The sequence below is a fragment of the Vanessa tameamea genome, chromosome 11 (assembly GCF_037043105.1).
Source record: "Vanessa tameamea isolate UH-Manoa-2023 chromosome 11, ilVanTame1 primary haplotype, whole genome shotgun sequence".
Lineage (NCBI taxonomy): Eukaryota > Metazoa > Arthropoda > Insecta > Lepidoptera > Nymphalidae > Vanessa > Vanessa tameamea.
The window spans coordinates 187,409-199,917 of record NC_087319.1 but is presented as its reverse complement, the minus strand read 5'-3'; the positions used below and the strand labels follow the sequence as shown (position 1 = coordinate 199,917).

Genomic DNA, 12,509 nt, shown 5'->3' with positions numbered 1-12,509 from the left:
TGTATTATAAGCCCGCCGTATAAGCAACAGATAACATTACGATAAAAAATAAATTGATAAAATTGCTATCAATTATTAAAATAATAATTAACACGACCGTGAAATAATTTATTCGCATATACCTAACGTATCGCGCATCGCACGTGCTTAAGCCAGATATAACTCGCTAAATATTGACGGACTAGAGTATATTATAACAAATGTCCAATGACAACAAAGAAAGTGGCGCGAATGATCCTTCGAATAAGCATACTGAGGCTATCAGCGATGACCGAATGGCGGGCAGTTTTGAGAAACCTTTAGATCTTGACGATGTGTTGGTCAATGAATTGGGACAATTCGGGTGGTTCCAACTGCGTAACGTCATTCTTGTCTCAATCCCCATTATGATGTCAGCATTTATGAGTGAATTCATTTTCTCGTCAGCTGCAATACCACATAGGTAATTATTTCATATTAACAATTGTGAATTAATATAAGATTTTTTATATGATCTATTTCACGTTCATGATACTGTATTTTTTATAATTTGTTTATAAATCCTTAATCTTATAATATAACGTTCAACAAATCCATTATATTTATTCCTGTTCAAATTGTATTTAACAAAATATTTTGAAGGCTGACAATGGCGGCAAAATGCCACCTTCGCCCATAGTCAATGAGCCACTAATCAATGTTTAAGATGTTTTTGATCTCGTGTGCCGCTACTAATATAAAATAAAGAGTATTGATGTTTTGCCGAATTTTATTGATAAGTCTACAAAAACAATTGTCAATAAAACTTTATTCCATGCATCGGACACGTTAAATATGTACATAAGCATAAGAAATAATAACATAACTTAAATTACAAAAAAAATAGATGTCGAATTCCAGAATGTGGAGAGTACGGAAATTTGCACCAATATGATCCTGAGTGGATCTTGAACGCTGTGCCGGAGACAAGTTCAGGATTTTCGAGCTGTCAGAGATACGTTCCCCGAGGTCTCGGCACTAACGGTACTCTAGATTATTGTCCTGCTGATCTCTTCAACAACTTGGAAACTGTTGAGTGTGATGGTTACGTGTATGCGAGGGACAACACGATTGTTTATGATGTGAGTGTTTTATTTACAAAAAATAATTGAGTACTTTCGATGTTCTAAGAATATGATTCTTTTTATTTTGGTCCGTTAAATAAAAAATAAAATACAAAATTGTCTTTCAGTTTGATCTCGGATGTCAGGACTGGCTCCGTGCGTTACCTGGTACTCTTAACAGCGTAGGAACATTACTAGTGCTACCGATCACTGGTTACATTTCCGATCGTTTCGGTCGCAAGCGGGCTCTGATAATTAGCGTCTTTAACTTGGGTCTTATCGGTCTCATCCGCGCCTTTTCCGTCAATTACATCATGTACGTAGTTCTACAAATCTTACAAACTACACTCGGAGCGGGGACATTTAGTTCTGCCTATATTTTCGGTAAAAGTTTTATTACACTAAAATTTAAAAAGCATTTTTTTTTCAATATGTTATGCTTATGTTTTTGATTTATTTTAGCTGCTGAACTTGTCGGACCGAAGTATCGTGTAATAACAAGTTCTGCAGCTGCATCTATGTTCGCCGTCGGACAAGTAGTACTCGGCTCGGTGGCTTGGCTCATTCATCCCTGGCGGTACATGATCATGGCTCTTCACATCCCTTGCTTTCTTGTTATAAGCTACTACTGGATTTTGTCTGAAAGTGTCAGGTGGCTCCTAGCAAAGAAGAAGTTCACCGAAGCCAGGGAAGTATTGGAGACTGTAGCAAAAGTGAACAATAAACATATTAGTCAAAAAAGTTTAGAAGCTTTAATGAATACGTCAGACACATCCGTCCAAGCTTCAGACGTAAGTACATTTTTAGTTGTGAAATCGGTTATTAGGCAAATATTATTACTAATCATCGCTTGTATTATATTTATATTGTATATTCTTACTTTCACAATGTTGGTTGTTGTAGGCTAATAAACCAGGATTGGTTCGGAGTATAGTACGGTCGCCAACTCTACTTAGACGAGTCTGCACTATTCCAATCTGGTGGATTACCTCTACCTTTGTCTACTACGGACTGTCCATCAACTCGACTGGTCTCTCTGATACAATTCACTTGAATTACATTTTGACTTGTGCTGTTGAAATTCCAGGCAATTTCGCGTCAGTTTTTATAGTAAATATAATTGGTAGAAAGGCCACGCTTTCCTGTGGTTTCTTTTTTAGTGCCTTGTGCAATATAGTTTTTATCTTCATCTCAAACGGTTAGTATATTATATCATTCTTAAATACTTAATAATTTAGTGTAAATGTAAATTTATATATATATATATATATATATATGTTAATTGTTTCAATATACAATCTTCGACTAGTTATACATTTGTACGTTTGATTACAAGATAAATAACTTAGAAGTATTTATTTAATATTACTCTGTAGAAGATTAAACATGTGATAAGGAAGCATGGAGTTTATATTTCTTGATTATCGCACAGGATAATCAAGAAATATAAACTCATACGTTTTAAATACATAGTATGCGTAAGTTAATCAATGAGAAAAAGTGACTGCTGAATGCCTTCTCTATAGAATTTACATTCAGAGTCCTCGTGATGTGTGGCGATTCAAAAATATATTCTGATTAACATTTATCAGTCCTTAGACTTTTTTATTGTGATTATATTTTGTGCTACTTATATTCTAATTTTATCGTTATTTTTTTACTGTGGCGCTGTGTTTTTGTTTTCAGATCTATACGTAGTGCGATTGATAATTTTCATGCTGGGCAAGTTTGGAATTTCGGTAGTGATGACGTCATTATACCTGTACACTTCAGAACTGTATCCGACGGAGTTTCGCCACAGCTTACTCGCTTTCTCATCTATGATTGGTAGAATTGGATCCATTACGGCGCCACTTACTCCAGTACTTGTAAGTATTTACTGGCATTCATTTTCGGCTCGTTTATTGTCCTTCTTGTAGATTGACGTTCATTTAATTTTATCGGGTTTCAACCGTAATAATCATCTTCGATTATGTTAACTTTCAGCGTAATTACATGTAACTTTTATTCCCCGCGGTCACTGACTGAAATCAATCTAATGATCATAAAGGCTTAAAACCGAAAAATTCACGTATATACAATATACTTACGAGATGTATTTTCAATGATAGACAATAATAATAATTATTAATAACGGCGTATGTGCCGAATGAGGCTGAGGTGTCTGAGAAGATGCATAGAACTCATATTAGAAACCAAACAGAGATATAGCCAATATATTCCGAAAATAAGTGTATCTAGCAATCACATTTTTTTTTCAGATGAATTACTGGCACGGTATCCCCTCGATACTTTTTGGCGGTATGGGTATAATCGCTGGTCTGCTAGTGCTCACACAGCCCGAAACTACGGGTACTAAAATGCCAGATACCCTAGCGGAAGCCGAGGCACTGGGAAGGAATGACTCCAAACTTGAACAGTCGAGATGATTGTTACGTTCTACGGATCTATGTTTTTATCTTAAGAAATATTTCATGCGCGTTATGTTTGATTCAAATTGTTAAATACTTATCTGTTTTTAATTTCAATCTAATTATTAATCTTGTGGTAGTTACACGGAGTTTCAAATTTCAAACAAATTATCCTAATATAAAAACACAATTTTATTTCATCCCAAGGACACGGCCACGAATGCGATGCCGTATCTCTTTATTGCAGGTTATTCTGTAGCCTACCTAAGAGGACTGTACCCACTAGTTTATCGAGTATGTCGTGATTATTGTTTACTATAATTGTGCTACAGTATCTCTTATTAAAACAATGTGTTTTCTATTATTTATTAAATTGAATTTGTATGTACATATATGTATGTTGTTTTACGAGTTAGTGTATTTTAATAAAAGCTAGATTATAATTATAATTTGTTACTTTGATTGTATATTATGTGACCAACGCGATCGATTATAAAACTACTTTTTAGAAATGGTATTCAACCGTGCACCAGAAGCTAGACAACTAGATATTACCACTGCTCGATTAGTATTATTGGGTTGTTATATAATATTATGTCTTACAGGACATAACACCAGGGTCATGATAAAGATATTTTTGTTTTAAAATATAGAAATATCCGGTTTATTTATAATCTTAAAACCCTAAACCCCATTCGGAATGAATTGAACAGCGTTGAAATACTTATAGTTGCGTCACAATATATTTACCTAATAATATATATAATTTACTATTTGTTAGGCATATAAAGTGGCCTGTTTCCTTCCTTGCAACTCAAGCCTTACATCAAACAGAATTAAATTAAATTCGGTTCAGTGTTTTAGCTGTGAAAGAGAAGCGGACAGCCATACAGACTCATCACAAAGGACATAAGGTCTTAGTTCCTAATAGTCCAAGATCCAAGAGCCCCCAGACCTACGTCATTTTAGAACAGCTGAGATTTTGAGGATTTCTGGTCTACTTACTATCTCGAAAGCGGGGCCCTTTCACAGGTAGCGCGAACTAAAGGTGTGTTAAAGCCTTACTCATCTACGTGAAAGTAGAAAGGCTCATATTGAAATATGTTTTTAAGTATATTATCAAAAATTGATATTTACTATTGCCAGACCATTTCCGTGTGCCATTACTGCCGCCAGACCTTGTAAAATTGTTTAAAAATGAGGCAAACTACGTTATAGTAGCAATCCTGCATTTTACATATATTAATTATGGTACTATTTCAAGACCCGTTGTAAGCTGCCAGACCAATCCGATGGGCCAATTATTCTCCCAAGATGAAAAGGTGGCGCGATGAAAGGAATAGTTAATATTCCTTACAGCGCCATTGTCTATGAGCGGTGGTGACCACGTACATCATCAGGTGGTCCATTTCCTCGTCCGCCATCCTGTATCATAAAAAAAAGAGACAGGCTGAGTACTTTCGAATTTATAATATACTAATATATAATATCAGTTCGAAAGTACTCAGTCTGAATAAATACAAAATATTGTTTAATCGAGCATTTTGATAGAATCATTGTATGTAGTTATTGTAGACAAGAGAAGATAATTAATTTGATGAATTTGATGATGATTTTAAAAAAATCCATAAAAATTAAATAAACCTTTTCTGGGGCAAGGTATTCGTGTGGGTTTTTAACGTTGCCAAATGTTTTATTACCAAATTATCTTTATAATTAGTATAAATAAAATCGTTTTCTGTATCTGTCTAGAATCCGCTTTCCTCTTCTAGACTGAACTGATCGATGATTTAGATACGTTTTTCACTGATAGAAAAAGCGATATAATTTGTACACAGTGATTTGCCACTATGAGTGTTTTGCCAAAAAAAAAATCGTAAGACTTATAAAAACCTACGGAAATAGACCGCCTTAGCATCGGTTGAGTAAAACTCATAATATATATTTGTTTGTGAAGCTATTTTTTCAATTAATTATGGAAGCTAATTTAGAGTTTGTTAGTTCCCTTCGACTTGGACTTATATTATAGACAGTCTGACACTACAACATTTGAATGAATACTTTAGGAGGTATTATTGTTTCTAAATTTAAATCGTTTGCAAAACAGTCGGAAACTGGCTGGAAAAAGTGAAAGATCCACACGGCCATCTTTGGCTCTTAATCGATATCTTGAGTACGAGCAAAAATAAATAATTAAGTTGTGTTTTCACATGAAATATTTAAATAACATTTATATTTAGGTTTAAAGCATATTAGTACCTCGTTACGAAGTCGATCTTACATGTGTCGTCGACTCATTTACACGAGAACAACTGTACAGATTAATTAAACTGTTAATTATCAATTCATTGACAATTGATGGACGTAAATAATATATTATGTCATTCCTAACAAGCAATGATTGACCTGAATATAAGCGTTTAAATCATTCGTTTAAGAGTTGCTTCACGGATCGCAGTGTTTGATCAGCAATTGTTGATTCATAAGTAAAATGCGCAAAAGCTCAGAATCTGAAACGCCAGGACAGGAAATTCTGGACAAAGAACCAGATGAAATCGTTAATGGTAAACATTTGGATCTCGACGATGTGTTGGTCAATGAACTGGGACAATTCGGGTGCTTCCAAATGAGGAATATTCTGCTGGTCACAATACCCATTATGATGTCCGCATTCATGAGTGAATACATATTTTCTGCGGCCGCAATACCACACAGGTAATATTTAAACCATTTATATTTATAATTATGATTAATTTTATGTTGTCAGTAACGCCAAATTAAAACAGGCCGTACTTAAAAGTCTTGTTCAGCATGCGTTTGGTACAATATTTATTTCTCCGTGTTAGTCATAATTTGTATAACATTAGAAAGAAAAACGCAGCCAATTTGATTAGTTTCTGAAATTGTTTAACTCATCACCCCCTCATTAAAATTTAAATAGGTAAAGGTTTTATTAAGAATAGTATTACAGTATAACATGATCGTAAAATAGAATATAATTCTGTGTTTTATGGTAATAATATTTTAGATGTCGAATCCCAGAATGCAATGAACAAGATAAATCACAAAAGTATAATCCCGAATGGATATTAAACGTGCTGCCGCAGACTAGCTCGGGGTTTTCAAGTTGTGAAAGATATGTTCTATTGAATCTCGATACCAAAGGATCTCTCGAATCTTGTCCGGCGAGTTTGTTTAATCAAACGAAAACCATAGATTGCGACGGGTACGTGTACTCGAAAGACAATTCCGTGGTCTACGATGTAAGTCTCAATAGCTTGTAGCATAAAGAATACTGTATACTGTAACTAAACCGTATTTAAACACTTAATCTCGGTTGGTACTCGGCGCCAACGTAAAGATATTAGCAATTTATTGACTCATCTGGTTTGCATCGTACTATTTTTATTTCTATACATAGTATTTTTTAACAATTGCTAAGTACTTACTGAGTAAATAATCTATTAATTTTGAAAGTTCCATATATATATTAATATACGAAATACTCATTAATACTTAATAAATTTGAAAGCTTAGAGATACTGCGTATAATATACAATGATCCTCAAGAAATTATGACCAATAACTAGCTTTTAATTAACTAATTTACGTTCAAACTCCTGATACATTTTTATCGCAATTTCATATTATTTATTTCAGTTTGATCTCGGATGTCAGGATTGGCTGAGAGCTTTAGCTGGGACTCTGAACAGCGTGGGCATTTTGTTGGCGATGCCGATCACTGGCTATATTTCGGATCGCTTCGGACGTAGATTTGCACTCGTCGTCAATGTCTTTAATTTAAGTCTTATTGGGTTAATTCGGGCTTTCTCCGTCAACTACACGATGTATATGGCGCTTCAAATCGTACAAACTACGCTCGGCGCCGGCACATTCAGTTCTGCTTATATTTTTGGTTCGAATATTTGATACTTCACATTTTGATATATCAAGGGGATGCTAATCCCCTTATTTCAATTTATGTAATAAAAATATTTAAAACTTATTCGTTAAAACGATAATAAAAATGAAACAAAGTATATTTGAAACAACTATTTTGTTTAAATCTTTTTAGTTTTAGAATTCATTATTTTATAAATAACATACAACACTTATCAAATATGTTGTCAGATATATTTTTGACCTTAACTTTATTTGTTGTATGTTGTAGCTGCTGAACTCGTCGGTCCGAAGTACCGTGTGGTTACAAGTGCGACTCTATCCTCAATCTTCGCAACAGGGCAAGTGGTACTGGGCGCAGTAGCCTGGCTGGTTCAACCTTGGCGTTACATGATAATGACTCTTCATATCCCTGGATTCTTGGTGATATGTTACTATGCTATTCTACCAGAGAGTGTTCGTTGGTTACTGTCGAAACGAAAATACGCTGAAGCGACAAAAGTGTTGAAAACAGTAGCTAAGCTGAATAAGACGCAAATAAGTGATAAGTCTTTGGAAGCGCTCATAAATAGTTCAAAGGATTCGAAGCCTCTTCTGAAGGTGATATATACCTATCTATTTCAATTGTTCACATACCTTGTGATACCGATATTATAGCTACTTCCAAGGTTTGTCAGAAGGGTTTTATGAAACCCTGTTATCTAATCAGATACTAATTAACCGGTAGCGACCGGCACTATGATTGTAACATCTTGGATCCCAAGGTTGGTCGCGCATTGGTGATATGAGAAATTGTTATAGTATTTTACTAACTTTTATAGGTAGTGGTGACCACTTACCATCGGTCAGTCCGTTTGCAACATTAGTGAAGAGCGCATTATAAATACTTAACAAAGTACCAAAGAAGAAAATAATATTAACATTCTTTCTTGCTGAGGCATCATGTCTGAGTAAAATGGCAAATCTAACACAAAAAATATTACTATGAACTCGTATAATTTCTTGTGACATGAATAATATTTTATAAATCAAGGCTTTTTCCAAATCTCTAATTTATCAAATTAATCTATTGTGTGAAGATTACCCCTATCGATTAATAAATTCCTTGAGATAAAAATATTTAACGTATTTTATACATTATTATTATTATTCTGTCGCGACTATACGTGAGAATTCATTTCATCTGCAAAGGGGGAAATATAAATCAGATATATCAAAATAATCTTTAAGGTATTCGTTGACCTCAAATGTTTTCAGAAAAGTTAACATATATGCAAATCAGCCCCTGTCCTAAAGCAATAAACTCAAAAACTACCGAACGGATTTCATTTTCGAAAAGGTCCTTCCATTGATCTTTGGATTTGAATCTTTGTCTAGTTATTCATGAGAAAGACAGGCTTATAATTCATTTTGGTTTTCTGTAAACTTATTGAAATTTGACGATGATGGTTCAAGGTGTTGAAATATCATGCAAATTGGGAGCTTTACTGGCGTGAAATTCGGCAACGTGATTTTCATGTTTGATGCAGAAAAACAAGATAAATGAAAGTAAAGATAAAAAAAATTAAAACTGTTAGCGGTCCCCCGACGCATCGATGAAGCTTGGAAAATCAATATATTTGACGAAAATAATTATAATAGGTTTAAAATATTATTTGTTAGTTTTTAGAGTTAATGTTTTGTGTGTTTTAATTTTGTCCTTTTTAAAGTAATTATAAAAAATTAGTGAGGTATTTATAGTGATCAGTTAGTTGAGTTAGTAACTTAGGTACTAGGTACCGTAGGTATAAATATAGTGGTAATTGAGCCTAATTGATCCCATTTAATTACCAACCTTCGAAAACTATACCTTACCCTAACATGTCATATTTCAAGTCATGGTTAAATTACCATGATATTTCAATATCTTTGAAGTAATACGGTACCAAATTTCGAATAGATAGGACATATGGAAGATAGTCAGATACCCTCATCAACTATTAAAGAGCTGATGATCTTCAAACGGCTGAACAGATTTTCATGAAACATAGCTAAGAACACTCGAGATAAAATTATCTATGACACAAAAAAACACTAAACGAAAATCGATTCATCCGTTTGGGAGCTGCGACACCACAGACAGATACACAGATACACAGAGACACGTTAAACTTATAATCCCTCGCTTTTTGCGTCGGGGGTTAAACTCCTCTACTCCCTGTATTAATGAACATGCTTAGAGCGTTTCCATTTAACCTTTGATAATAACATAGAAATATCTTAAACTCATCTCTTGAACTAAGGACACTTCCTCGATTGATTAATAATTTTGTGATATTTTTAGGAAGGGAATGGAAACCTAATGACAAAAATCATACGCTCTCCGGTGTTGCTCAGACGCGTGTGCACCACGCCCGTCTGGTGGATCACAACTGTATTTGTATACTACGGACTGTCGATTGATTCAACGAGTCTCTCCGACACAATATATTTGAATTACATTTTGACTTGTGCCATTGAAATTCCTGGTTTCTTCACCGCAGTCCTAGTCCTCGATAGAGTTGGCAGAAGAGCCACTCTATCGTCCGGGTTTTTATTTAGTGCTTTGTGTAACATTGTCTTTGTCTTCATTCCCAATGGTAAGTTTTCCTATTAATTTATTATATATTCACTTGAAATATAAATAACTGTTGAATATTTATAACTTTATATAACTGCTTATTTTTTTTTCAGAGTTATCAGTTCTCCGACTTGTAATTTACCTGCTAGGGAAATTCGGCATTTCAATGGTGATGACGTCATTATACTTGTATACGTCAGAACTATATCCGACTGAGTTTCGTCACAGCCTTCTCGCCTTTTCCTCCATGATCGGTCGTATCGGATCTATTACGGCACCTCTTACTCCAGTACTTGTAAGTATTAATTATTTTAAAGTATTCCATCGGTCAATCTTCTTAAATATACAGAACTTAATCTATCACACTGCTTCACTGTGGTCTGGTGAACATAAATATGGCAATGTCTAGATGTTTTTCTTAACCGATGACTATTGAGGCATACAAGTATATATATATATATATCCCAATGTTATCTTCAATCAAACCCGCGTCTTTCAGTTAACGTGCTCGTGTTTTAACCTCTGGCCGATATCAGTTCCATTCTTATCAAATTTTAGTTTTGGAACTAGACCATACTTGATTGTACTTTGTGCAAGCCCGTCTGATTAGTTGCCACTCACTCATCCAACCACCAAACAAATATACTTAGTATTATTTACTGCAGGCAAAAAGGTTTCTTACATCGCCAGTGCGCCATCAACCTTCAGAGATGCAAAACGATTGCTGTTTGGCGGTAAAATAGCTAATGAGTACAGATAAGCTACTTAAAAAGATAATTTGGTCTGACCACATTACATATATATATATATATATATAAATATATTCCTTTAAAGTTGAGTTCGATAATTAATTTCATACATAATTTGCGCTTATCGAAACATGTTATACGAAAACAATCATTTAATACTTTTAATTTCAATCATATCTTTTTGGAAATTACTTCATTAATCGATTAACACAATTATCATTTTCATATAATTATTTATTTCCACTCAATTTATTATTAGTCTCTAACATTCAATTCTCTCAAAGAGAGTAGCCTGACCTGCTCGTGCTCTCTCGTCCTTTCTCTATTGCGTAGCGTAAGACGACCGAAGATAAGCGCAGGATTAACGGTTGGAAGTGCTTTCAAAGGTGTTCGCTGCCTATTTCCAGGCTATCACTGACAATTCCTCGTGGGTATACATTACATTAGTGATCATAAAACTCAGTCAGGTAGTTTCCGAGGTAACGCCCATACAAGGGAAGCATCTCTTTTTTAGCGTTGCGGTTACCACCGGACGCATCTATTAGAGCGAAGTAATTTCTATAATTGTTGAGTAAATATTTTATAGTTGTATAAATTAATTTTGACAATCTGATATGTAGGTATGTACGATTTTATGTATGTAAAAATATTTTATCTATAAAGATATGAAAACATTCAATTTTAAGTCTTTAATCTTTTTTTCATTGGGTATATTTATCATTAATAATTAAATATTATTTTAATCACAAAATAATAAAGGTGCAAAATATAAACTAGCCAAAAAAATTTAAAAAAAAAACCGAATGCGGACTAAAACTGACTTCCGGTTCTGGAGTTTCGGAATTCCGGAAGCGGTATATGTACATATTTAAATAGCTTTGGCTTGGCTAATACCGACATAGCATAAAAAAACTGATTAGATGGTAATTATTTTATAACAAGTTATTTTTGGTGTGCCTTTTTTATAATGTAAGTGTAGACTGGGAAATTTCGAAAAGAGTGGTAAGTCTCTTTTGTTTAAACATTATTTCATATAAAAAAATCTTGGTGGTAAGACTTTGTGCAAGCCCTTCTGGGTAGGTACCACCCATTAATCAGATACTCTACCACCAAACAGCAGTACTTAGTATTGTTGAGTTCCGGTTTGAAGGGTGAGTGAGTCACTGTAACTATAGGCACGAGGGACATGACATCTTAGTTCCCAAGGTTGGTGGCGCATTGGCGATGTGAGGAATGGTTAATATTTCTTAAAGCGCCGTTGTCTACGGGCGATGATGTCGGTGACGACTTACATCAGGTGGCCCATTTGCTTATCCGCCAAAATATATATAGTAAAAAAATATATATGTTAATTGTCGTTTAAAAATACTTCAAGTTTTTAATTTCAGATTAAAAATTAATATATATATTTTTAAATAGTTTTTTCTGTTTATATTGCTTCGCAGATGGAATACTGGCACGGTATACCGTCTTTGATGTTTGGAGGAATGGGGATACTCTCGGGCATTCTAGTGCTCACACAGCCTGAAACATTAGGCACTAAGATGCCAGACACCCTGGCTGAGGCAGAAGCGCTTGGAAAATCAGACTGCTCTCAAAGGACCAGTTAATTTCACTAAGATCACCTGGATCTACGAAATTTCTTTAAGCATTATTCTTACACTGAGTATTGTGAACGAACACCTGCTTTATATGAAGTCGACGTGTACTTTGCTAACAGTGTATTTGTTTAGCTCGAACATATTGTATGCGTAAAAAATATTATATA

At 34.3% G+C, this 12,509-nt stretch overlaps 2 protein-coding genes across 2 annotated transcripts; both read left to right on the top strand.

Annotated features, from left to right (window-relative positions):
- The first annotated feature begins 144 nt into the window (after positions 1-144).
- On the top strand, positions 145-3,856 carry LOC113400826 (solute carrier family 22 member 7-like). The gene is made up of 7 exons (XM_064216207.1): positions 145-442; positions 866-1,100; positions 1,211-1,466; positions 1,545-1,873; positions 1,986-2,280; positions 2,769-2,950; positions 3,344-3,856. Exons 1-7 carry the CDS (start codon positions 201-203, stop codon positions 3,509-3,511), a joined length of 1,707 nt encoding a protein of 568 aa, XP_064072277.1. The 5' UTR covers positions 145-200; the 3' UTR covers positions 3,512-3,856.
- Positions 3,857-5,907: 2,051 nt separating this feature from the next.
- Positions 5,908-12,502, top strand: LOC113400824 (organic cation transporter protein-like). Its single transcript, XM_026640495.2, has 7 exons — positions 5,908-6,208; positions 6,522-6,756; positions 7,154-7,409; positions 7,665-7,993; positions 9,717-10,011; positions 10,106-10,287; positions 12,187-12,502. The coding sequence occupies exons 1-7, from the start codon at positions 5,985-5,987 to the stop codon at positions 12,349-12,351; spliced, it is 1,686 nt and encodes a 561-aa protein (XP_026496280.2). The 5' UTR covers positions 5,908-5,984; the 3' UTR covers positions 12,352-12,502.
- The last annotated feature ends 7 nt before the right edge of the window (positions 12,503-12,509 follow it).